The sequence below is a fragment of the Lontra canadensis genome, unplaced genomic scaffold (genome assembly GCF_010015895.1).
Source record: "Lontra canadensis isolate GAN:19392208 unplaced genomic scaffold, GSC_riverotter_1.0 scaffold12, whole genome shotgun sequence".
In the NCBI taxonomy this organism is placed as follows: domain Eukaryota; kingdom Metazoa; phylum Chordata; class Mammalia; order Carnivora; family Mustelidae; genus Lontra; species Lontra canadensis.
Window position 1 is genome coordinate 17,664,501 of NW_022631006.1, and position 27,670 is coordinate 17,692,170.

The 27,670-nt window shown below is 36.4% G+C and overlaps 1 protein-coding gene and 1 pseudogene across 4 annotated transcripts in view; one reads left to right on the forward strand and one right to left on the reverse strand.

Annotated features, from left to right (window-relative positions):
* The window catches only part of UBR1 (ubiquitin protein ligase E3 component n-recognin 1), a 147,162-nt gene that overhangs the window by 42,185 nt on the left and 77,307 nt on the right, over positions 1–27,670 (forward strand). For all 4 annotated transcript variants that reach the window (XM_032856700.1, XM_032856702.1, XM_032856703.1 and 1 more), the window contains exons 5-17: positions 7,213–7,343; positions 10,175–10,313; positions 11,531–11,593; positions 11,834–11,957; positions 12,272–12,379; positions 13,319–13,407; positions 15,281–15,379; positions 16,575–16,732; positions 18,772–18,871; positions 19,436–19,564; positions 23,446–23,626; positions 27,097–27,158; positions 27,429–27,539. In XM_032856700.1, coding sequence (XP_032712591.1) covers positions 7,213–7,343; positions 10,175–10,313; positions 11,531–11,593; positions 11,834–11,957; positions 12,272–12,379; positions 13,319–13,407; positions 15,281–15,379; positions 16,575–16,732; positions 18,772–18,871; positions 19,436–19,564; positions 23,446–23,626; positions 27,097–27,158; positions 27,429–27,539 — 1,494 coding nt within the window. The remainder of the gene's footprint in view (positions 1–7,212; positions 7,344–10,174; positions 10,314–11,530; positions 11,594–11,833; positions 11,958–12,271; positions 12,380–13,318; positions 13,408–15,280; positions 15,380–16,574; positions 16,733–18,771; positions 18,872–19,435; positions 19,565–23,445; positions 23,627–27,096; positions 27,159–27,428; positions 27,540–27,670) is intronic.
* On the reverse strand, positions 7,689–8,118 carry LOC116867353 (annotated as a pseudogene).

Below are 27,670 nucleotides of genomic sequence, written 5' to 3' on the forward strand. Positions count from 1 at the left end.
AAATTGAAGTACCTAGAGCTTCACTTATGAAATATGTATATTTTTTAATATTGATTTGAGAGAGAGATTGCATGGGTTCATGTCCATTAAGGGATAGAGGGAGAGGGACAGAGAATCTCAAGCAGACTCACCATGGAGCATGGAGCCTTTCACAGGGCTCCATCTCACGACCCATGATATCATTCATGATCTGAGCCGAAATCATGAGTGGGATGCTTAAGTGACTGAGCCATCTGGCCCCACTTACGAAATACTCTTGATAAAATTGTTTAGCCCGAACTTAGTAAAACCTTGAGGTTTAACTTTTAGAAAATACAGGGGAGACATGGACACGATAAAGAAGACCACAAGGAAGATACGTATAAAATGTAGGACATTTCAAGGTAAATCTAGAATGTAGGAGTTTTTATAGGAAATATGGCCTGGTTTCTGTCATGAAGAACAAAAGGCTGGAAGTGGAGATGGGAGATTCATTTAGATGTAAATGACCTAGACATAATAACCAAATGCTAGATATTTTGGGAAGAATTAGGAAAACTGAATATAACCAAAACATTAGAGAATACTTAAAAATTATTAATGTTACTAGATATAATAATGGCATCATAAGTATGTAAGAAAATTCTTTTTTTAGAAATGCATGTTAAGTATCTAGGTTTAGAATATGACCAATACCTTAAAATACTAGAAAAAAATATATGGAAAAATAACAATTATTGAATTTAGGTAAAAGTGTCTTTATTATAATGATCTTCCTGTTTTTCCACATTTAAAAAATTTTACTGGTTAAAAATAAAAACCAGTCAACTTAATACCAAATAAATAACAAAAATATAGAAACTGTCCTTAAGCATAGAATGGGGAAAAGATAAAGTTTCCAGATTTGTTATGTAAAGCCAACATTATATTGATCTCATATCTGTCAAAATAGAGAATGTACAGGTCAGTTTTATTAATCATTGTTATGCTGAAATACTAAATAAAACATTAGTGAGTGAAATCAAGTCTTTTAAAACAATGTAACACTATCATGCTTACCTTCCTGGAATGAACTCCTCTTGGAATTCACTTGTGAAACCGTTAATCCTGGCACTTTCTGGAAAAGTAGCCTCTTTTTAAAAATCATGATACCTGGAAAACCCAAGAATGTTAACTGAAAAATGGAAACTAGAGTAGAGTTTAGTTAAGTTACTGGTTACAGAACTCATTTTAAAAACCATTAGTTTTTCTGTTTAATGTATTCAACAAATATTACTTTAATACCCTTACAAGCAATAATATCTTTTAGAAAATGTAATGGGAGGGGCACCTGGGTGGTACAGTTGGCTAAGCATCCAAGTCTTGGTTTAGGCTTGGGTTGTGATCTCAGGGTCTTAAGATCGAGCCCCATGTTGGGCTCTGTGCTCAGTGTGAAATCTGCTTCAGATTCTCTTAGCCTCTCTCTCTGCCCCTCCTGCTATGTTCTCTCTCTCCCTTTCTCTCTTCCTCTCTAAAATAAAGAGATCTTGGGGGGGGGAAAGGAAAATGTAATGGAAGAGGGATGCTTGGCTGGCTCAGTCAGGGGAGCAAATGACTTTTGATCGGGGTTGTGAGTTCAAGCCCCATGTTAGGTACAGAGTTGTTTTTGTTTTTTGGTTTTTGTTTTTTTTTTAATGGAAGAGAAGATCTCATTCACAATAGCATGAGAAAAAAATATAATAACTTGGAAAAAATAAATCTGCCACCTCTGTTTTAAAAAACTTGAAAAGTGTACTCTAACAGGCATGAAAGAAAAAAATAATCAAGAGATACACTTCATTCCTGGATTGGAAGATTCAATACTACAAAAAAAAATCAATATTAAAATTTTTTCTAGAGTTAATCCACAAAATCACTATATTCTTTTGGAACTTGACAAAGTTATCAGAAGTTCTTCTGGAAAAATAATCTGTGAGAATTGTCAGGGAAAGCTGAAATAAAGAATTATGAGTGTGAGTAGGTGTAACAGATTTAAATGTATTAAAGAGCTCTAGTAATCCAAATACTGTGAGTCTTGCTACAGGAGTAGACAGCAAAGAATGGAATAGAAAAGAGAATCTAAATCCAAATTGTTAGTAAAGATAGCACTTAAGGTTGGTGGTGATATGTAACGGGCTACCCATTTGAGGAAAAAAAATATTAAGCTTGATCAGATAAATTCCAGATATATCAATGATTTTTAAAAGCTTTTTTTTTTAAAGAAAAGAAATTATAAACTTGTTAGGAAATACGAGTGAATTTTTAAAAATAATCTTGAAGTAGGTTGGGCCTTTCTAACATTTTTTTTTAAACTTCAGAAGCCATAAAAAGGAAAAGATTGATAAATGTGCTTCTGCAAAAATTAACTTCTTTATAGCAAAAACTTGTCATGAGATTAAATGGCAGACTGGAAGAAACATTGCAGTGTGTCATAAAAGATAATTATCTGTCATTAAGAAACCCTTGGTGGGCGCCTGGGTGGCTCAGTGGGTTGGGCCGCTGCCTTCGGCTCAGGTCATGATCTCAGGGTCCTGGGATCGAGTCCCGCATCGGGCTCTCTGCTCGGCGGGGAGCCTGCTTCCCTCTCTCTCTCTCTGCCTGCCTCTCTGTCTACTTGTGATCTCTCTCTGTCAAATAAATAAATAAAATCTTTAAAAAAAAAAAAAAGAAAAAGAAACCCTTGGTAATCTGTATATTTGTGCTATATGACCACTCGTGTGTAGTATACTCTTATTTTACAAAACTCAGAATGGAAAGAATTGGAATTATATTTGGGGAGGTAAAATGTGTTGTCTTGAGTAGGAGCATTAGAGCACAACAGTATGGGCTCTAGAACAGGTGTCCTCGGTTTGCTTTATAATCCCACTGATAGCTCTGTGATCTAGGCAGTTATTCACTGTTTCTTCCTTTCAGTTTATCTCTAAACTGGAGATAATACCATCTGCCTCACAGGGCTGTGAGGATTAAATGAGATAATACATGCAAAGTGCTTAGCCCTAGAATATGCCTGGCATGTTCTAAGGGCCCAGTAAATGTTAGCTGTCATCAATAGTATTACAGCTCCTGCTACTTTTCCCATTACCTTTCTTATTTGATACTAGTAATGTTTTAGAATTAACTGGTATGTTTTAGAATTATCAGAGATCTTCCACACGAATTATATCAATTTATCCTCATTACTACTTTGTGAGGTAGATATAGTAGCTCCATTTTATAGAAGTAGAAACAGAGACTCAGTAAAGTTAAGTGACTTGTTCAGGTTTGCATTATTTAGTCAGTGGCAAAGTTGGACCTAAAATTCAGATCTTTAGATTCTGAGTTCTAGGATGTTTTTTAAAATCTTGAGTTTAGGTGTAATTTCAAATTTATGAAAAGCTGCAAAAATCAAAATAGTACAAAGAATATTCATATGCTTGGGATGCCTCTGTGGCTCAGTCGGTTAAGTGTCTGCCTTCGGCTTATGTCATGATCCTGGGGTCCTGCCCACATTGGGCTCCCTGCTCAGTGGGGAGTCTAATTCGCCTTCTGCTCCTCCCCCCCCACTTGTGCTCCCTCTCCCTCTCTCTCTTTGACAAGTAAATAAATAAAATCTTCTTAAAAAGCTAAAAAAAAAAAAAAATATTCATATACTTTTTACCCTTTCACAACTGTTAGCCTTTTCCCCCATTTACTTTATTATTCAGCATTCAGTTTTTAGATTGCTGCTTCTCTCTCACTTATTTTACTTGTCCTAATCTCAGACGGCCATTCCTTCATTTGACACATATTTATCAAGTGTCTGTTACTTGATTAAATATTACCAAATGTCCATTACCTAGAATACTGTTTAAACCTTTCAAATTTATTCTCATTTTTGTTTTGTTTAATGAATGCTTTTAATTCTGATTATTTCACTTTCCTCCTCTAATATTTTTGAAAGGGTACTCAAATATTTTGGCACATAGTAATTTGTGGCTTGGTTTTTATAACCTCTTCATTCCATAACTAGTCACTCTGCAAAAACTGTCTTTGTGTTTTAAGTACCTAAGGAATCCGTGGGAGTTAAGTTGACTCGTTGAGTTTACAAAGCTTGCTTAATTTCATCTGCCTGATGGATTTCCAGTCCCTTTGGTGTTTCCTGAATCATAATGGCCTCAGAACACTGAATTTAGTACTGAACTAAACTGATCCTGGATTTAGAATTAGATTCAAAAGGTGATTGGTCATTCAGGTTTATCCTAAAAGTAAATCTGGATATTCTGGAACTGACTGATTATCTGGAGGTAAGAGAGGGGCACCTGGGGCTAGCATATAACTAATCAATTCACTCAACATAAACAGTCCTGTGTACATAGCATTTTGTTTCATCTCTGCTTTGATGAATGTGAAAGCCATACTGTACCAGGTGCATGGCATTGTGCCAGTCATAGTGGGGATTTACCAAGTGTAATCCCATTGGTGCTAATCAGCCAATCATCCAGCTTTTGACAATGTCTTTAAAAGCAAGGCCTCTTTCCAGTATATATAAAAGCAGTTTCTCTCTAGTCCTGTAGTACATTTCTGGGTTAATTATTAAGTTCTTTTTAATTTTTTTTTCTATTTAGATTATAGCCCTTTTGTTTCCTTTCACTGACCTTACTTTTTAAGCTTTAGATGCTTTGCTTGAAAGTTTCTTATACTTAACAGACCTCTTCTAAAGGACTTACCTCTGATATGTTATGGAAGTAATGAATTGATTCTTTTAACTCTTCACCTCAGACTATTTTTTTGAAGAATTCAAAAGGATATATTGAGCTAAATATATATATATATATATATATATATATATACATATATATATACACACACACACGCACACACGCACACGCGCGCGCGCGCAAGTGAAATAGGAATGTAGTGGACCAGTGTTGGTCTTAGTACTTTGGCACTCTTTGTATCTCTCTCTAGTAAATGCTTCGGAACAAAATCTCCAGAGAGAAGGTGATATGTTGAAGAGAAGGTAAAAATTGAAATCATAAAGCATTGGGGAGTGAGAAAGAATAGGTGCAAAAGAGAATTGCATAGGTTAAGGGTTTGGTGAACACAGAATGAAATGCAGTTCATTAGAATGGTCTGTAGCAGGTAGGTTAAAATTTAACATTAAAATCTTATATTGACTTACTACTGGATTTATTTATTTTTTTTTTGTCTTCAAGAGCTCCTTTATTTTTTTTTTCCTGTTTAGTCTTTTGTTTAAACAGCTTATTGAGATGTAACTTGCATGCCATAATAAAAAGTTCTCCTGGGGCGCCTGGGTGGCTCAGTGGGTTAGGCTGCTGCCTTCGGCTCAGGTCATGATCTCAGGGTCCTGGGATCGAGCCCCGCATCTGGCTTTCTCCTCAGCAGGGAGCCTGCTTCCCTTCCTCTCTCTCTGCCTGCCTCTCTGCCTGCTTGTGATCTCTGTCTGTCAAATAAATTAAAAAAAAAAAATCTTAAAAAAAAAAAGTTCTCCTACTTGAAGTGTACAATTCAACACTTTTTGGTATATTCACAGAGTTGTTCATCGATCACCTCAATTATAGAACATTTTCATTACCCCCCAAAAAAACCCTGTATCCATCAGCAGCCACTCTCCATTTCTTATAAACTCCCCAGCCTTAGGCAATCACTATTTTACTTTCTGTCCCTATACATGTGTCTACTGTGGACTTTTATGTAAGTGGGATCATATAGTATGTGGTCTTTTAAGAATGGCTTTTTTCACCAGTATAGTTTTCAGGGTTCATCCATGTTGGACCATGTACTTTTTGATACAAGTAATATTGTGTTTTTACGGCCAAGTAATAGTCTTTTGGCTAAATATTCACATTTTATTTATCCATTCATCAGTTGATAGACATTGGGGTTGTTTCCACTTTTTGGCTATTATAAATAATGCAGCTATGAATATTTGCATATGTGGTTTTGTTTCAGACGTGTTTTCATTTATTTTGGATAGATTATGTAGGAGTGAAATTTCTGGGTTGTATAACTATGCTAAATATTTTGAGCATCTGTCAGACTATTTTCCAGATTGGCTGTACCATTTTATATCTCCATGAGCAATATATAAAGGTTCAAATTTCTCTACATCCTGGTCAGCACTTGTTATTATATGTCTTTTTTATTATAGTAACTGTAGCAGGTGTGAAGAAGTATCTCATTGTTTTGATTTGTATCAAAATCAAAAGTATTTGAACGCATTTTTTTTAGTTGAATGGTTTCAACAAGCCTTTTGTTAAGGAGGTAGTGGTCTGTAATAAAGAGAACACTGTTTCTTGTGGGAGCCAAAGACTGGGTTTCTGCTATTTATTTATTTATTTATTTTTTAATTTTTATTTTTTTTTTAAAGATTTTATTTATTTATTTGACAGAGAGATCACAGTAGACAGAGGCAGGCAGAGAGAGAGAGAGAGGGAAGCAGGCTCCCCGCTGAGCAGAGAGCCTGATGCGGGACTCGATCCCAGAACCCTGAGATCATGACCTGAGCCAAAGGCAGCGGCTTAACCCACTGAGCCACCCAGGTGCCCCGGGTTTCTGCTATTTATAGGCTCTTTTACCTTGGGTGGGTTCCTTATCCTTAAAATGTCACTAATTCTCAGGCACCTGGGTAGCTCCGTCAGTTAAGCATCTGCCTTCAGCTCAGGTCATGATCCCAGAGTCCTGGGATTGAGCCCGAATAGGGCTCCCTGCTCAGCAGGGAGTCTGCTTCACCTTCTTCCTCTGTCCCTCCCCCTTGCTCATTCTCTTTCTTTCTCTTTCTCTCATGTTCTCTCTCTTGCAAATAAATAAATAAAATCTTTAAAAAAAAATGTCACTAATTCTCTCCCTTTCTTATGGAGTAGGCATGAGGATCAGTTAAAATAATAAGAAAAGTTTTTTGTAAGCTCTAAGGGATAACCAAATGTTCTTTGATAGTACCATAATTAGGCTACTCAGGAAGGCAGAGAACATTTTTAAGGGAGAGCATCACTAAAAAGGGAACTCTGTGTTTCTGTCTCCTTTCCATTCTATCTATAGCACCAACTTGGCCACAAGGAATTAAGCTAAACTGTTGTGAATAGCAACCTCTTGAGCTCAACTTGAATTTGCTCCTGAAGGGTGGTGTAATGAAGTCATTAAAATAATTAAAAATTAGTAACCTTTTTCTCATCCATTTATTTGTATACAATGTTGTATACATTTTACATGTTAAATTTTTTCTATACTTTCTTACAGAACTTACGTTGTCCATTGAATGAAGAGGTTATTGCCCAAGCCCGGAAAATATTCCCTTCAGTGATAAAATACATTGTAGAAATGACTATATGGGAAGAGGAAAAAGAACTGCCTCCTGAACTCCAGATAAGGTGGGGACAGTTTTCAAAAAGAAGTTTTAGCAAAGGTTATTTATATTGCAAAATAAATGTTGGAAAAATGTTTATGTTGGACTGGTTTTAGTTTATCAGGATTATGAAAATTTTGTAGAGAATTATCTTTTGAGAATACTTTCAAAGTGTCCATTTATATGAGATGCTCTGAGTAGGCATTAAACAGAAGGTAAGCCAAAAGAACACCCTAAACTGGAGCTTCTGACTTTTAAGAAAGAAGAGTTTGGTTTTTTTTGTTTTCTTTTGTTTTGGGGTTTTGTTTGTTTGTTTGTTTGGTCAGAAAACAGCCAGGTATTTTCACATTTTATTAGCTGTGGTACAGCCCTAGAGCTGCCTCATTCCCACCCCTCCCCATCCCCCACCACAGGGTCCGGCCTTCCAGGAAGCCCCTGCCTTGGCTGCCTGTGCCCACTGGAACTCCTGCTGCAGTTTGAGCCAGGTCTCCCTCTGTTGCTCTGACTAGCAAGGTCCTGGAGCTGGGACTCATATCACTGAATTTCAGCTGTGATATAGTCCGGCCTCTTCCCCCACTATGGCCCGAGCCTCTCCCAGCTCCTGTTTGACCAGCACAAGACCCAGAAATTTAAAGACCATGTTGGACCTATCTAGCTGGGCCAGCTCCTCCTTCACGATACTACTTTCTGAGCCTCAAGCTTCTGCTGCCCTGACATGGATTTATTCAAGTCCTTCTGTAGCTGCTGGTATTTCACCCCTTTTCCCTGTAGCATAGCTTCTTCTGGATTAGCTCAGCCATGGTGGGGACAAAGATCTTTCTTTCATTATTTGGGCTGGAGGTCTTGTTCTAAATGATTTGTAAGGACCTAGTAGCTACCCATCCCAGTAGAGAAGTAAATTGCCCTATTTGATCCTGTTCTGGACCAGCCTCCAGATTCCCCGAAAGATTTGTGGTGGGAATAAGGAGATAGCCATTTTCCAAGTGCTGTGATATCTGTGATTATTTCCCTACTAGTTGTGGAGATTTAACATTTTAAAACTAAAACCCAATGATTTCTAACAGTCACAAATCTTTCTGTGACAGTATTTGCTTTTAACTTAGAAACGTACAAGAGAATTCCAGATCTGATATGATACAGTTTAGGCCTTGTGGGAATTTTTCTGTCTCTGTAACACTAGGGATTTCACAAAATTGCATCACAAATTTAAATACTGTTACTCTTTGAGTTTATGGGGTTTTTCTTGTTTTAGGAGGAGAGAACATTAAACAGTTTATAAAGACATGAAATGTATTATTTTGACTCTTGGTAGGCAATAAACTGGTTGGGGAAATAAAGGTCATCAGAGATTACATCCACAAATGCTTTAATTTCAGATACGTGATAATGTCAGTTGAACTCTTTAAGAAACTTTGTGTTGGTAAACATGATACTAGCAATCTGCCTGCCTGAAAAGGGAGAGTTGCTTGAGTTTGAGTGTATATATAGCATCATCAGACTTCAGATTCATAGATCTGAATATGGCCTTCTAACTGCTTATTGGCATTGTGACCATAGAGAAGTTTTTTTTGTTTTTTGGTGTTTTGTTTTGTTTTAAAGATTTTATTTATTTATTTGACAGAGAGAGAGAGAGATCACAAGTAGGCAGAGAGGTAGGCAGAGAGAAAGGGGAAAGCAGACTCCCCGCCAAGCAGAGAGCCTGACGCGGGGATTGATCCCAGAACCCTGAGATCACCACCTGAGCCGAAGGCAGAGGCTTAACCCACTGAGCCACCCAGGTGCCCCTGTGTTTTGTTTTTGATTTTTTTTTTTTTATAAGCTCTGCCCTCAATGTGGGGCGTGAACTCTTAACCCCTTGATCAATAGGCAGATGCTCTACCAACTGAGCCAGCCAGGCACCCCTGTTTCCTGAGCTTTAAGAGGCTTGAAAAAATCTGCTTCTTAGAGTTAATGAGATGGATTGAGTATATTATAAAAGCATATTGTAAACTGTTTAAAACTGATAATAACATCTGACATTGTAGTCCATGACAACTGTTTTCACATTTCTTATGAGATCCCCATACCACTCTCTTAATGTAGATATTATGCTCTTTTTAAAGATGGAAGAGGCACAGCCATCTCAGCAAGATTAAAAACAAGTAGCCGAAGATCCTTCAGTCACATGATAAGAGCTAGCACTTTCAATCTATACACCGTTTTTGTTAAACTTAAGTGTTCTTTAAAACCAATATCACTTTAAATAAGTAGAAAGTAAAAGCAAAAATAAACTCAATAAAAACTAAGTGTTAATAAAATCTTACCATTTATCATTGCCTACCTGAAGGTCCTGAGCCCAGTGCTATCTCCCTTTGTGCAGTAAGAGATTAGCAAGAGTTAAGAGCAGTGTTAAAAACATATTGCCAGGGACTCCTGGGTGGCTCAGTTGGTTAAGCATCTGCCTTCAGTTCAGGTTATGATCTCAGGGTCCTGGGATCGAGTCCCACATTGGGCTCTCTGCTCAGCGGGGAGCCTGCTTCTTTCTCTGTCTGCCATTCTCCCTGCTTTTGCTCTCTCCCTCCCTCTTTCTGACAAATAAACAAATAAAATCTTAAAAAAAAAACATATATTGCCACTAAAGTAATAATTTACATTGAGAGGTAATAAAAAGATGAAATGATAATACTTTTATCAGGGTTTTTAAAGTTTCATGACACTGTAACACAATAACCTTATCAGTATTGCTGTGGTACTTTCTCATACATAAGAAACTACATGGTGGTGCTTTGGTACAGATATTACATATTATTTTAGTCTATTTTTCACATTTTTCTTTATTTTAGTATCTGAGTATCCATCTTTTTTTTTTTTAAACAGAGAGAAAAATGAAAGATACTACTGTGTCCTTTTCAATGATGAACACCATTCGTATGACCATGTCATATACAGTCTACAAAGAGCTCTTGACTGTGAACTCGCAGAGGCCCAGCTGCACACCACTGCCATAGACAAAGAGGTTTGTGGGCTTCGTTTGAATTCTCATGTTCCCTTACATCAGCTTCCTGGGAGTCAGGTGTTGACTGAGCCCTTGCCAAGTGCTCTTTAGTAATACAATGTGTTAGGAATAATCATACTCTTCTTTTATTCTTTATATCCTAGGTTAATTGGTTAAACTTGATTTTTCTGTATATCATAATTGTAAATAAACTATTAGCTTTCTTCTTTTATTCTAAATAATTAGAAAGTTACTATATTTGGTGAAAAGTAGTTAAGAATGTCAGCTTCAGTCAGTTTATATAATTTATTAAAATAGTATTCTGTAATTATTGAGTGTATGAATAAATGCATCAATTTTGACATTTTTAACATTATTTGTTACAGCTACTTTTAGTATAATACTGATTCTGTGGTTTAGCTTTTTAAAAAATATCTGTCCAAAGCAAACTGTGTTCCTCAGGTATATAGAGACAATATTAACTTAATCCTTGTCCTTGAGAGGAGTGTAAGATAGTGGAAGAAGCAGCATGGCATTAGTAATCAGCGTAGTGGTCCTAGGGCTTGAGGAATCAATATCCTGGTCATACCTATCATCCATTGGTGGATGCCAAGTGTGTTGTGGAACACATGTTGTGGAACTTGTAAATTTCATTCTTGGCAAGTATTTACTTACTTATACTTATTTTTTTTTTAAAGATTTTATTTATTTGACAGAGAGAGAGGGTGAGAGAGCACAAGCAAGGAGAGCAGCACACAAGCAGAGGGACAGAGAGAAGCAGTTTCGCCCGATCAGAGAGCCTGACACGGGGCTCGATCCCAGGACCCTGGGATCATGACCTGAGCGCAAGGCAGGTGCTTAACCGACTGAAAGACCCAGACACCTGCATGAAAAGTATTTAAAACATGTACCAGGAGTTTAGTAAAAACATAAATTATTATTATTGAATAGAAATAGAGTACACTATAGCAAATGAAGGACTGACATTCTTATCAAGCTGGAAATCCAGCATCCTTAAGTATATTCTCTACTAGCAGTATCAAAAGTTCTGAAGCTTCATATAGGTGTTAAACATTTATTTTTATCTTAGGGCAATACCCTAAGATGGGTATTGCCCATCTTAGGACTTTTAGGCAGTTGACGAATGATTAAAAGCTCAGTAGGCCTTTGGTCTACATATTACTTATTGATTGGGATTGCCAGTCTACTACTTAATTCTCATGTTTGTTTATAATTAGGGTCGTCGAGCTGTCAAAGCAGGTGCTTTTGCTGCTTGCCAGGAAGCAAAGGAAGATATAAAGGTAATTTTCTAAATTCGGGATGAAAGAGAATTATAAGAGGAATTCACATTACAAGAGCCGAAGTAGAACAATTACATTGTTGAAGTGGTTTGGCATCCTATGTAAAGGTAGGATTGGGCCATTTAGACCCAGAGATTTGAAGCTGTAAGTGTTACATAAGATTTTTTTGAAGAATAGATTACCTAGTTAAAACAAATTTTAAAACTAGTGTTTTGTTTTTAATATTCCTTTCACTTATAGAGCCATTCAGAAAATGTCTCTCAACATCCACTTCATGTAGAAGTATTACACTCTGAGGTTATGGCTCATCAGAAATTTGCTTTGCGTCTTGGCTCCTGGATGAATAAAATTATGAGCTATTCAAGTAAGCGTATTGCCTGTTTTTCTTATTTCTCATAAAATACTGGTTTTTGAAATAGCCATGAATTTGAAAATGTCATTGAGTATAAAACAACTTTCTTTTTCATTTTTGGTATATATATTTTGATTAATTTTCAGAATTGCATCTCAAATGCCCCAAATAATATTTTATTGGCTTTTGATTCTTTGATATTGACAGAATTATTCTTGATATCAAACTGGGGAGATTGTTAGTTTTTTCACATGTTATTTTAGGAAACATACTTTTTGGGAGGAATATTGTAAGAATAAAAATTACCTGAGTTCTTTTGTTTGTAGGTGACTTTAGACAGATCTTTTGCCAAGCATGCCTTAGAGAAGAACCTGGCTCTGAGAATCCCTGTCTTATAAGCAGGTTAATGCTTTGGGATGCAAAGCTTTATAAAGGTAGGTAGATCTTTGCTATGATGCTTGCCATGAAGCATGACCTTAAAGTGGAGCTATAATCTTTTTGTTTATTAAAACAGTGATCTTGATTGATGAGCTACGTGCTTTAAGAAAAAGTTAACCAGTCAATATGTATTCTTCTGTGTTAAAACCCAGGGCTACTATCTCTTAATTATAGTGTCTTTTTGTTTAGTCAGGACCAGTAAAAAGAGTATGTATATATTCATGTAGTAGTGCCATTATTAAAGGTATGTTAATTTTTATTTTAAAAATCCAAATGCAGGAGCGTCTGGGTGGCTCAGTCATTAAACATTTGCCTTCAGCTCAGGTCATGATCCCAGAGTCCTGGAATCGAGCCCCACATTGGGCTCCCTGCTCAGCAGGAATGTTTCTCCCTCTCCCTCTGCCTCCTGCTCTGCCTACTTGTACTCTGTATCTCTGTGTCAAATAAATAAAAAAATTTAAAAAACTTTAAAAATCCCAATGCAATGTGAATGCTGTGAAGTGTGTAAACCTGGCGATTCACAGTTCTGTACCCCTGGGGCTAATAATACATTATATGTTTATAAAAAATCTATTTAAAAAAATCCAAATGCAGAACAAAAAGCAAAAGATGAGAAAAAAGCTAAAGTGAATGGAAAAGGGAAGACACAGAGTAAGAGTAATTTTGAGTAAAATAGAGTAAAAAGGAATGGAGAAAGCTTGGACAAGGTAGAGTGAAGTAAAGCAAAGTAGAGGGGTAGAAACAGAGGGAAAAGGCATATATGTATTTTAAATTCTTGGTATTAATTATTAATGGATTAAATGCTACTCATATTTGAGTCCTTGAGGTCTATTAATATGTGAAATATTTTTATAATATTCTAACACTTCTAATAGCTGGAATTTTTTTATTTGCCTTTGTGTTACTCTTCCACTTCCCCCCAAAATGATCTGTAGGTGCCCGTAAGATTCTTCACGAATTGATCTTCAGTAGTTTTTTTATGGAGATGGAGTACAAAAAATTCTTTGCTATGGAATTTGTGAAGGTAATTACTCTTTATAAATAGGTATCAATAATAGAAAAAGAAAACCATTTTGGAAATGAAGCTATAGAAACAAAGACAATTATGAATCAAGAATTTAACTTTGTGGTTTATTTTTTTGTCAAAAGTCCATTTATTTGCACATTTGGGAATATGGAAGCAGTAGTCTCCGAGCGGAGATAGGTGGAAAATGACCTGTTATTTGCCTGGACAGAGCAATAGGAAGTTATCACATTCACATGTGCATTTATCTGTTTTATAACAATAATCATAATCATAATTATAATCATAATCATAAACATAATCATTTGTTTTATAATAAGTAAAATAACTAGAAGAAGTGACTAGTTGAAAAGGCATAGCAAGGAAAGGAACAGGTATGCATGCTAAAGGAAGGCAGAAATTAGATGAGCAAGAATTATACTTAACGGAGGCTAAAATGTAAAGAGAAAACATACAGCCTTTTAATATTGTTTTATTGATCTGTTGTCTATCTCTTATATTTTTATATATATGTATTTTGCAAGGGGCGGGATCTGTCTCTGAAGTTAGATTGCAAGGTAATACATAACAAGGACTTTTTGAATCTTTCACTTTGCTTTGTACAGAGGTATCCAAGGGGTGCTTGGCTGGTTCAGTCAGTAGACCATGTGACTCTTGATATCAGGGATGTGAGTTCAAGCCCCACGTTGGGTGTGAAGACTATTTAAGAAAAAACATTTTTTTATGTGTGTGTGTGTGTGTGTGTAAAAAATAAAAGAAGTTAAAAACGTATCCAATAAGTAATTGTTGGTTTCCTCTGATTTTGGGTTACAGACAATTCTATAAAAATTAAAACTGGTCAGAGGTAGGGTCCAGGATGGAATTGAAAGCAGAGAATGAAATAATGGTACTATGGGACAAGATACCTGCACTCTGGATTTTACAAGTAGAGCGTTAAAAGTAACACGTTTAGTTTCTTGAAAGATAGTAACAGGTCAAGCTATTTAACTCTATTTTTCTAAAATTCTTAGAATATTGGACCATATCTGTGATCTGAAATGAGTATTTTTTTTCTTCTACAAAAGTACTTCTCCTTACTTAAATTGGATTTTTTTTAATATCATGATTACTTCTTTGTAGGAATTCTAGTGGATAAAATTAAATATGTAGGTCAAAGATCTAACACTGTGCTTGATACATGACTGGATGTATTATTATTTTTGTTTCCCACTATATCAGGTTGATTTTCAGCTGGTATAGTTAAGCTGAACCAGTATATTTAACCAGCTGCACCAGTATAGTTAAGAAGTTATTTGCATCCAGCATCCATTCTGTCTAAGGTTGGATTGAATCCAATTGGTTGGTTTTCTGGGTCCTATCAGTTTTTAGGTACTTCAAATATTGCCTCTGCCCTATACCACTGCAATAGAATCTGCTAAAGATTGTCCCAGATTCTGTTTAGAGAAAGGATATACAGCACTACCACAGTCCGCTATGACTCTTAGATGTGTGTGTGGTTTTTTTGTTTTTTTTATAGTTTTCACTTACAACTCTGCTAGATTGGGTAGCTGAGTTCATATTTGATCTTTTGTTTGTTATTCTCTAATATATTTTTGTTCAACATACTGTCTTCTCTTTAGAAATAGGAATTATAGGGGCACCTCGCTGGCTCAGTCAGTGGACCAGGCAACTCTTGATCTTGGGGCTGTAAGTTCAAGCCCCATGTTAGGTGTAGAGATTACTTTAAAAATACATATTAAAAAAAGAAGAAATAGGAATTACATTACTTTTCATCATATGTGTAGAAACAAATCTACAGCAGCTATTAAAATTGGGATTCTAAAAGTTTTCAACAATTTATCATTGATTCTCCACTTACTATTCTGTCTTTCAGTATTATAAACAGCTGCAGAAAGAGTATATCAGTGATGATCATGACAGAAGTATCTCGGTAACTGCGCTCTCAGTTCAGATGTTTACTGTTCCTACTCTGGTATGTATTGATCATTTCATTGCAACCTTTCCAAGTAAAACCTGTTTTGCTTTTTAAGAATTTGCCTAGTAGTGAATCAAATTAAAATAATGTCGGAGTAGTATATTGGGCTAATTTCATTTGGAAAATTGAATAATACTTCAGTAGTATTTGCATGTGAACTATACGTTAATGGGACCCAAGGACAAGATAGCTTTGGAGTGGGAGTGCTGGTGTGACTGTTGTCCAGTGGTCCTGATCTCTGCTGGTGAAGTCCAGAACTGGTTTCTCAAATTCTAGACTAATGAGAGCTGTGTCTTTTCAATACCCATACTACTTTTTTTTTGCCGTTCCTTTATTCTGTAGTTATTTCTTGGAGGCAGGGGTATAGATTAAGGTAAAACAAAGCAGAAGGAGAGAGTACTCTGAAGCATTTGCATGAAATAGTACTGACAAGGTACTGTATAGGCCTGGGAAGAGAGTGGAGAATTCTGCTTTTTTTTTTTTTTTAATACTACTTTTCATGTTTCTTTTTGATAGTTTGGTTAACTATTCTTACTTTCCCATGTCAAAGGTGAGAGAAAAGCGTGGAGAAGAGACAGTGGATTAGGAGTGAAAGGGAGATAGTAATAGAATAGAATAGATAGTAATATGATAGAAGTCATGAAGTGTATCTATGTTCTGCTTTGCTCATCATGTGATTACCAGTGGTGCACATTTATGTAGATAACCTGTGTGATGGGCTTAGAGTATCCAGACAGGTGTTGCTGAGGAGTAAGAAATTATCACTTTTAGAAAATAACGTCTCAGAGAAAAAAAATGAAACAAGATGGGACCGGGGAAGGAGACAAACCATAAGAGACTCTTAATCTCAGGAAACAAACTGAGGGTTGCTGGGGGTTGGGAGAGGAGGGATAGGGTAGCTGCGTGATAGACATTGGGGAGGGTATGTACTATAGTGAGTGCTATAAATTGTGTAGGACTGAAGATTCACAGACCTGTATGCCTGAAGCAAATAATACATTATAAGTTAATTTTAAAAAAAGGAAAGAAAGAAAATAACATCTCAATTTGCTGTTCTGTGAGACTAAGGACTGTGTTTGATGCATTTATTTGGAACATTTAAAATGACTCACTGACCAACCAAATGAATGAATAAATTAAGTCCATACTATCACGAGTTAATACTAAAGAATATTCTTGAAATACTCTGCAGGCTCGACATCTTATTGAAGAGCAGAATGTTATCTCTGTCATTACTGAAACCCTGCTAGAAGTTTTGCCTGAATACTTAGACAGGAACAATAAATTTAACTTCCAGGGTTATAGCCAGGACAAATTGGGAAGAGTATATGCAGTAATATGTGATCTAAAGTAAGTTGTTCAAGTCAAAAGGTAAGGGTACCTATTAATCACAGTGTGCTTATGTATTCCATTTTATAAATAGACTTCTCATCCTTTTGGTTATTTAGAATTTTCCTTATAATGATGGCAAGTACAAGGAACTGTTATTGTCTCATGTCAATAAATGTTTTAACTGAAGGCTTCTTATATAAAGTTGCAGCCTGGTTAACAAAGGAGGTATTGAGGAGGGGCCTTTTACAGGAACTTTGGGTCTCTAGGGTCACTAAATGAATCTCCATTATAACTACCATGCCTTTCACTCACTCTTACTCATGTACTTTTGTTCCTTCCCTTTTACGTAGCCTATTTGTACATGGTTTCAGATAATCTTGTTGATCTGAGTTTCTTTTTAACTCCCTTTTTCATACATACAACCAAGTTATTGATGCTCATCAGGGGTTTCTTAAGTTTTTTTGCTGAAGAGAATAGAATTTCCTTTTAAACTAAAGTTGGAATCACATGATAGATCACTTTTGGGATTGTTGGACTTAAAAGGAATTAAGTTTCCATTTATTTTAGAATTGGTGAATATTATAAGGGTTGTGATGTAAAAGTATTCAATAAATCATAAGTTACAGAAAATTCTTTTGAGAATATATTAAAACAAAACACATTTCATTTAGTTTACTGTTTAAATTGAAGAGCTCCAAGGTGTATTGAATTAATTATGTTTAGTCCCCAGTAGGGAAAAATCATTCTAATTTTGTCTACTTCTTTTAATGACCATTTAGGGCATAGAGGGGTAGAAACAGGCTTCCAAACTAACCTAGAAATAGTTCAGTTTGCTTAAAAATACACTTGACAGGGGCACCTGGGTGCTTAGTCAGTTAAGTGAGTGGCTTTTGATTTCGGCTCAGGTCGTGATCTCAGGTTCATGAGATGGAGCCCAGCATTGGGCTCTAAGCTCAGTGGGAAACCTGCTTTTTTCCTTTTCCCTCTGTGCCTCCCCGCATTCTGACCTTCTCTCTCTCTCTCTCTCTCTCTCTTTCTCTTTCTCTCTTAAATAAATCTTTAAAAAAAAAACAAAACATTTAACAGAGCTCTGGAATTATGCGTTGGATCCTTGATATTACTAAGGGAAGTTTCCAGACCTTTTCAAATTCCTCAGTTTTTAAATGTGACTATAAATCTTTCTCTCAGGTTCAGCAAATTACTACATTATCACAACCTCAGTACAGAGATGGTAGGTAAATTCAGTAGTGAATCACCATTTCGCCAGTAGTGAATCACCATTTAGCCAGTGTGCTTCACAAATTATGCATAAATTAACATGTATGCAAAACAGACAAGCAAAAAATGCACAAAAATGCCAAATGGCCCTACTTAAAAGTATCAGTGTTAAATCAGTGTATTTATTATTCCTAGGTATACTGTACAGGAAAAATCTCTTTACTGTGACCCTCATTACTGTGAAATATTCTTATAGCTGAGTTATTTTTTTAATCCAGGGAAGTAGTGCATAATCACCTCATTGTTTTATCACATTTTATTTTGTATTATGCATTTCCGACTATAGTTATTCTCTACAATAAATACTTTAGAGTCAGCACATCCCTAGATACTTTACCGTATGTTAAAACTTTAGGGTTGCTGGTTCGGATGTTAACTTTAAAGTTTTCCCAGTCTTTGGATGGTTATTAACAACTTCTCTCCTATATCCTTACCTAAATAGAAAAATCTCTAATGACAAGGAGAAGGGGAAATTCACATATTTCGAGCACCTAGAAAATCTGTATTGTGTTTGTCTATCTGTAATAGGCTAGGTTGCTTCCAAGGTTCGCTTAAGCAGAACAACTTCTGAGTAGAGAATTCAGGCTTAACTTTGACAACCACCTCTCACAGAGCCTTCACATTTTGCTGGTATAATTGTAGCTCTCCCTAGAGCTTCTGATTATTTTAAGAAATTAGAATCCGTAATGTTGATGAATCAACATTGTCTATAGCTCTGATAACTTTAAAATTATCTCAGACTGGGAAAGTGAAATATTTCTTTGTCTTTGAAATGATAGGTATATCCTAATCAGCAAGCCCACAACATGGACAGAAAGATTAAGAATGCAGTTTCTAGAAGGTTTTCGGTCTTTTTTGAAGATTCTTACGTGTATGCAGGTATGATAGTTCTTCTGTACATCAGTAAAATAAATTTATTTTTAAAAATTTAGCCCCAGTCTTTCTTTGTTTTAAGCAAATATTGGTTGTTATTTGAGGAAGACTGTATCTAATAAAATAGAATTAAATTTAAATACTGCCTCACTGATCCCGCTTTAATAGATCTTTAATAGGTATAATTTTGTATGCTTTAGTTAATGTTTATTAACTATTTAATATTTTAAATTACTCTTTAATGTTTATTGAATGCTTACTATGTGATATGGTAGTAACCACTTCACATGCATTATCTCTGCTGAGCATCATAGCAGTCTTATAAGGTAGTTACTATTATTTTCATTTTCCATATAAGGGAATTGAAGTCTAGAAATAATTTGACCAAGGTCACATGCAGCTAGAAAGTGACAGCTGGGATTTGAACTCAGTTTGAACTTGTATAATAGCCATGTTAAGAAAGCTATGCATATATGAATATGAATCCTAACAATTTTATATTTTGACAGTAGAGGAGCAAAGAAAGAGCGCCCACTATATACATATATAGTAATCACTCTTTTCTTATAGGGAATGGAAGAAATCAGAAGACAGGTTGGGCAGCACATAGAAGTGGATCCTGACTGGGAGGCTGCCATTGCTATACAGATGCAATTAAAGAATATTTTACTCATGTTCCAAGAGTGGTGTGCTTGTGATGTAAGTAAAATTTATTAGTAGGATCAGTGCCTTTTTAAGTGCTCTAATGGTTATCAGTAGTAAAGTTTTATGTAGCAACTTGCTTGAGGTAAAATTTTATTACTTAAATTGTGTGTTTGAATTTTTCTTATTAAATTTGTTTTTCCAAAAAAATAATTTTTTAAAAGATTTTTATTTATTAGAGAGAGAGACAGCAAGAGAGGGAATACAAGCAGGGGAAGTGATAGAGGGAGAAGCTGGCTTCCCACTGAACAGGGAGCCCCATGCAGGGCTTGATCCCAGGGACCCTGGGATCATGACCTGAGCCGAAGGCAGATGCTTAACCGACTAAGCCACCTGTCTTACTAAATTTAGAAGGAAAATCCAGTGTTTGGTTTTTGTTCATTTGTTTTTAAAGATTCTGTTTATTTAGAGAGAGAGAGAGAGAGAGAGAGCATGAGCAGGGGGAGGGGCAGAGGGAGAAGGATTGAGAATCTCAAGCAGTCTCCCCACTGAGCATGGAGCCCAGCACCAGCCTGGATCTCACAAGCGTGAGATCATGACCTGAGGCAAAATTAAGTCAGATGCTTAACCGACTGAGCTACCCAGGTGCCTCAGAGAATCCAGTTTTTTATACTTAATTAAAAAATGTGACCCATGGTAGTTTCATTTACGTCTGGGAATAGTGGAGTTTAAACAATACAACAAAACACAGTTATTTATATATGTATTTATTCATTTATTTCCTTGGACATGAATGTTAGTGTGAAAATTAGGATCACATTAGACTTTAAACTATATCAGTAGTAGAAAAGGGTGAATATTTATTAAGTCAAGAGCTCTGTTATGCATATTAAACCATTAAGAAAATTAATTTCAAAATATAGAGCTAATATATTTCCTTATGCAATAATTTTAGACCATAGCCCTCTTAAAACACACAGTCCAACCCTAGGTGACATTATTTATTTCTGTTTTGAAAAAACTGACATTATCTGAATCAAATTCTTTTGATTTCTCGAGTTTCTCTATTCTTCTTACATGACACAGTCTATTCATTAAGTTTCTTTGTGTCTTCACACTTGGTCCTATTCTTTTCATCTCTTTCTTTCTAAAACTGAGGTCTCTACCTAGGCTCTTGGTCCTGAGCTACTTCTTCCTGGAATTGGCTTCCTCATTTGTCTCCTCTGTTACTTCCCACTCTTTCAATCATCTGCCTATACACACATAGGACTCCCCTTTCCTTAAAATCAATAAGAATAAAAGCCCCTTAGTTGTCTCTGCTACCCCTGTGAACTGTGAACTCTCTTTTTTCCTCCTTTTTTCTGCTTCACCATGAGCAGTTGATCACAGGTTCAGAGTAGCAGTCATACAGACATGACAGGATTTAATCTAGCACTGTAGCTTTGTAGAACAATAAGGACAGGAAATATTGTCCAGCAACTAGCCATATCACATATTTTTTGGCAGCCCTCACCTTAGGGAGGGCATGTATAATTAAATTTAAGATGAGGTCAAAGTATGCGTTGCTCATCTTGACATTTACCAAACTTTCTGAAGTCATCTATGTTTGATCTTGTCACTCTAGCTTCTGAAACTTCTTTAGGGTCTGCTTTCTGCCCTTACCAATTGATTGGAACTGCTTTTTGAAAAAAATTTCAAAGGATCTATGTAGTAACCAAATTCAGAGAATCTTTTCTAAGTCCCCATCTTCCTTCAAATGTTTGTCATTGTATTCTGTTGAGTACCTTAATCTTTTTTTTTTTTTCTTTCAAGACTTTATTTATTAATTTGAGAGAGAGAGGGAGAGTATAAGCAGGGATTGGGGCACAGGCACAGGGAGAAGCAGACTCCTCGCTGAGCAGGGGGCCCAACACAGGGCTGGATCCCAGGACCCTGAGCCAAAGGCAGATGCTTAACCAACTGAGCCACCCAGGTGCCCCTGTTGAGTACCTTAATCTTTTTGAAACTTTCTTTCCCCCTGATTTTTACAAACCTACTTATTCTAATACTTCTGTTATTGATTTGTTAAGATTTCAGTGATTCCTTCCCCCCACCCCAATTCTTTCTGCCTACTAAACGAGACATTCCCAATATTCTCTTCTTATAGTTTTAGGTCTTTCCTTTCTACCACCTCAGTTAAAACTGCAGAGATGAGGGGCGCCTGGGTGGCTCAGTGGGGTAAGCCTCTGTCTTCAGCTCAGGTCGTGATCCCAGGGCCCTGGGATTGAGGTGCACATTGGGCTCTCTGCTCAGCAGGAAGCCTGCTTCCCCGTCTCTCTCTGCCTGCTTCTTTGCTTTCTTGTGATCTTTCTTTCTCTTTGTCAAATAAATAAATAAAATATTAAAAAAAAAAAAAAACTGCAGAGATGACTGTCCTAAGCCATAGTATCGTTTCTGTTTATGTGCTAGATATCCTTGCTTAGATCTTATACTTACATTTCAAATTCAAAGTATATTAAATTGGTTTGTCATCATTTCTTTCTACTTCCGTCTTGTACTTTCCCTTCTCAACTTCCCTTGTTCACTGTGATTCATACATTCATCCACACAGAAAAATCTCAGAGCCACTGCATTCTGTGTGTTAGATGTTAACAGATTTTTCAGGGGAGAAAGTTCTGTGTTCACATAAAATAGGATTTTTTAAAATGCCACTGAACTTCTCAGACCCTTTAAATAATCAATGTGCTCATTTCTAAGTGGAATATTCCTAATTTATTTGCTCATAAAATCCCTTTTTTGGGATAAAATTAGTGTAAGAGACACGGTGTTGAAAAGTCAGTTTGACTCTTCTCTCCCTGGCATACTATCCTAATTTGACTTTTCCTTATCCTAAATTTACTTTATAATTCTAACTTATTTCCTGTGTGTTCTTTCTCTTTTGCCTTGACTGCCCCCAACACAATTAAAACCCTGTCCCCTTACAGTTAGACTTCTTGGTAATCTTTCTCTTGGTTCCCTTGTCTTCTAACATTACCCTCTCCAATCTGTCATCTTCAGTAACACTCATTAATTCTTTCTGAAGCAGTTGTATTGACATCATTACACTTCAGACATAATCAGTGCATTTACATACTTGCCAAGGCATATTTCCAGCTTAACTGCTCATTAATTTCATCCATAAATCCTTTAATTTATCTAGTTTTTTATTCTTCCACGGTGACTGAACAGGAATTGGACTTCCCCTTTTTTCTCTGTTTACCCCCTCTCTGCTTATGATGCCACTGTCACCTCAGTCAGTAGAGTATGTGACTTTTTTTTTTTTAAGATTTTATTTTAGTATATGTGCTGCTGAAGTGAGCACAAGATTTTATTTTAGAGAGAGAATAGTCAGGAGAGCACATGACTCTTTTTTTTTTTTTTTTAAGATTATATTTATTGTAGGAGGAGAAAGAGACAAGCATGCAAGAGCATGATCTCAGGATCATGGGAGCAGGCAGGGCTCCAGGCTCAGTGCGGAGTCGGCTTGAGATTCCCTGCCCCTCTCTCTCCCTCCCCCTCTGCCTCTCCTGCCACCTATTGTCATCTTTTCCCCCATACTTAAATTCTGCATATTCTTTTAGACCCCACCCAAAAATGCTTTCATAAATATGTCTTCCCAGTTGTTTATAATTCTTTTTCCTCCCTCTTAATTTGTTTGTACCATTTACATGGTACTTAAAATGTTTTACTTCGATAGTGCACATGTGTGTGTCTGTGTCTGTCTGTCTGTCTTATATTTCCACCTAGTTTGCAGATCCTCTGCAGGTGTCCCTGCTGTACATAAAATAATTTTGTGCTTATATTATTTTTTATATTATTTTGCTTATTTATATATATTTGTGCTTATATTTAGCTTATATTTATTGAGTGGTATAGGAAAGTAACTTGTTAATCTATTTGCATTTTTATTTTTCTTTTAGGAAGAGCTCTTACTTGTGGCTTATAAAGAATGTCACAAAGCTGTGATGAGGTGCAGTACAAGTTTTATATCTAGTAGTAAGACAGTAGTACAATTGTGTGGTCATACTCTGGAAACTAAGTCCTACAGAGTATCTGAAGATCTTGTAAGCATACATCTGCCACTCTCTAGGACTCTTGCTGGTGAGTGTTCGTTTTTTGCAGGTTTCTATTAGCTTTGTTTTTTAGATATTCAGGGTAGTGGAATTATTTCTGTTTTTGTTCTGTGCTCAGTGTGTACAGACATACTCAGATCAGATACTGCAGTTAAGAACTGTCACTGTCCTTCAAATAACATCTATCTAAGGATGCTTGTGAACCCGGGCCTTTTTTTATCTGGATCAAGTAATGGATCCTTGTAATACAAACTTAAGGACTAACTTGGTAACTCATCTTCCACTCAGACTTAAATATCGCAAAATCTTTTTGCTAGTTTGTTTTTGTTTTATTGTTGTTTCAAATTTTTAAATTCTCATTGTTTTTTTGTTTTTTTTTTTTAATTGAAGTATGGTTAACACACATTGTTACTGGTTTTTAACACCCTCTCTGCTTGATTACACCAATGTGCTATCTGTGTCATTGTTCCTTTCACCACTAAAAGAAAGAAATCATAAATTTTATTTAATCATTCTTTGATTTGCATTTCCATGTAAATTGGCCCTGTCAGTTTTTTTAAAACAACTTTCTTTAAGTGCATTTATTTATTTATTTTTAAATAATATTGATAGCAGCTTTCTAATTTAGTTAGTTGGGAAGTCATGAAGCTCTACTCCCAATGTGGGGCTTGAGCTCACAATCCTGAGATCAAGAGTCACATACCCAGGGAGCCTGTGTGGCTCAGTCACTTAAGTGTCTGACTCTTGGTTTCAGCTCATGTTGTGATCTCAGGATCATGGGATTGAGCAGGTCTGCAGGCTCATTGGTCTCAGTGGGAAGTCTGCTTGATATTCTCTGCCCGGCTCTCTCACTGCCCCTCTGCCTCTCCCTTCCCCACCCCCTGCTTCTTATGCTTGCCTTTCTCTCTCTAAAATAAATAAAATCTTTAAAAAAAAAACCAAAAACAGTTGCATGCTCTAGTGACTGAGCCAGCAGATGCCCCTACATATATATTTTTAATAGTAGTAAAATATACATATAATACGAAGTTTATCATTTTAACCATTTTTAAAATTTTTTTCTTTTTTCTTTTATTTTTTCAGTGTTCCAAAATTCATTGTTTATGCACCACACCCAGTGCCCCATGCATTACGTGCCCTCCATAATACCCATCACCAGCCTCACCCAGCCCCCCATACCCCTCCCCTCCAAAACCCACATTTGTTTCTCAGAGTCCATAGTCTCTCATGCTTTGTCTCCCCCTCCGATTCCCCCAACTCTGTTCTCCTCTGTGTATACAGTGGCATTAAGTACGTCACATTGTTGTGCAGTTATCACCACCATCCATGTTCAGAATTTTTTTCATCTTTCCCCACTGAAATTTGGTACCTATTCAATATAATGCCTCAATCTTGACTTCCCTGTAGTACCTGGCAGTCACATTTCTACTTTCCATTTCTAGGACTTGACTACTCTAGGTACCTCACATAATTAAAATCTTACAATATCCTTTAAAAATTGGCTTATTGGGGCGCCTGGGTGGCTCAGTGTGTTAAAGCCTCTGCCTTCGACTCAGGTCATGATCTCAGGGTCCTGGGATCGAGCCCCGCATTGGGCTCTCTGCTTGGCAGGGAGCCTGCTTCTTCCTCTCTCTCTGCCTGCCTCTCTGCCTACCTGTGATCTCTTTCAAGTGAATAAATAAAAAATCTTAAATAAATAAATAAATAAATAAAATTGGCTTATTTGGGGGGCACCTGGATGGCTCAGTGGCTTAAGCCTCTGTCTTTGGCTCAGGTCATGATCTCGGGGTCCTGGGAACGAGCCCCGTATCAGGCTCTCTGCTCAGCGGGGAGCCTGCTTCCCCCTCTCTCTCTGCCTGCCTCTCTGCCTACTTGTGATCTCTGTCTGTCAAATAAATAAATAAAAAATCTTAAAAAAAGGGGCGCCTGGGTGGTTCAGTGGGTTAAAGCCTCTGCCTTTGGCGCAGGTCATGATCCCAGGGTGCTGGGATCGAGCCCCGCATCAGGCTCACTGTTCGGGCAGAAGCCTGCTTCCTCCTCTCTCTCTGCCTGCCTCTCTGCCTGCTTGTGATCTCTGTCTGTCAAATAAATAAATAAAATCTTTAAAAAAAAAATCTTAAAAAAAAACTGGCTTATTTCACTTACTACAATATCCTTAGTTTATCCATGTTATAGCATCTATCAGAATTTCCTTCCTTTTTTTCAAATTTCCTTCCTTTTTGATGCTGAATAATATTCCATAGTGTGTGTGTGTGTGTGTGTGTGTGCGTGCGCGTGTGTGTATACACTACCTTTTGTTTATGCATTCATCCACAAATGGATGTTTGGGTTACTTCCACCTTTTGGCTGTTGTGAATAATGTTACTGTGAATATGAGTGTACAAGAATCTGTTTGTTTTCAGTTCTTTGTGGTATGTATTGTAAGTAGAATTGCTGGCTCATAAGGTAATTCTACTTTTTAATTTTTTGAGGAAACTCCATACTCATTTTCTTTCTTTCTTTCTTTTTTTAAAGATTTTATTTACTTATTTGACAGAGATCACAAGTAGGCAGAGAGAGAGGAGGAAGCAGGCTCCCTGCTGAGCAGAGAGCCAGATGTGGGCTTGATCCCCGGACCCTGAGATCATGACCTGAGCCAAAGGCAGAGGCTTTAACCCACGGAGCCACCCAGGACCCCCATACTCGTTTTCATAGCAACTGCATCATTTTACATTCCCATTGGCAGTGCCCAAGGATTCCATTTTTTCCACATCCTCACCAACACTTCTTATTTTCTATTTTTTTTAAAAATAGCCTTCCTAATGAATGAAGTGGTAGCCCATTGTGGTTTTGATGTGCATTTCCCCAATGATTAGTGACTCTTGAGCATCTTTTCCTTTGGCCATGTTTGTATCTTCTTTGAGAAATGTTTATTCAAGTCCTCTGTAGTTTTTTAAACATATTTATTTGTTGTTGGAGATAGATGTCAGATATATGATGTACAAATATTTTCTCATTTTGTGCATTGCTTTTCTACTCTTTTGATAGTGTCCTTCAAAATTATTGCTAAATCTAATGTATTGAAGCCTTTTCCCTATTTTCTTCTAAGAATTTTATAATTTTAGCTTCTGTGTGTAGCTTTTTGATTAATTTAGTTAAATTTTGTACATGGTGTAATTGACATGATTTTTATGTCACTTCCATTTTTATAAAAAGAAATTATTAAATTAGTTTTCATTTTTTTTATGCTTATTTAAGAGCAGAATAAGAAAATATCTTGGCAGCATATTATTTTTACATAATATATAAGCACATCTTGCACAATATAGGATATTATATAGTAGTAATATTAATATATTACTGTGTTTCAAAATTAGAAATCAAAAGTTTGCATTGCTAAACTCAATAAATGTACATTTCCATCTCATAAGATTCTAAACTTGAGGAGTTAATGAGACAATTAAACTGGGTTTATTCTTTTTTGATTTCTCTCTCTCTCTCTTTTTTTAATAACGTTAGGTCTTCATGTGCGTTTAAGCAGGCTGGGAGCTGTTTCAAGACTGCATGAATTTGTGCCTTTTGTAAGTGAATCTATTAAGCGTTAATTTACTTATGTCCTATTTCTAAACACCTCTTGGTTGATGAGAGGGAAGAAAAATTTTGAAACCTACCTGAATTTCGTCCTTTTATGTCTCTTTATAAGTACATTGAAATCTGAATCACAAGAACTTCGAATTACTCATTCAGGTCCATCCATTTTACAGATGAGAAAACTGAGGATTGTGTAGTGCCATAACTTTGAGACACAGCCAAGCCCTCTGAAAAATAACAAAATTGCTCATCTATTTCAGGAGGACTTTCAAGTAGAGGTACTAGTGGAATATCCTTTGCGTTGTCTGGTATTGGTTGCCCAGGTTGTTGCTGAGATGTGGCGAAGAAATGGGCTCTCTCTCATTAGCCAGGTATGGCAAGTCCTGTTTACATTTATGAGTATGTTCATTCTCTGATTGTTCTTTCTTTTTTGGTTTTAACCTATGTCCCTAGATTTTGCTGACTATTTCCTTTTTGGATTTTGCTGACTATTTCCTGTTCT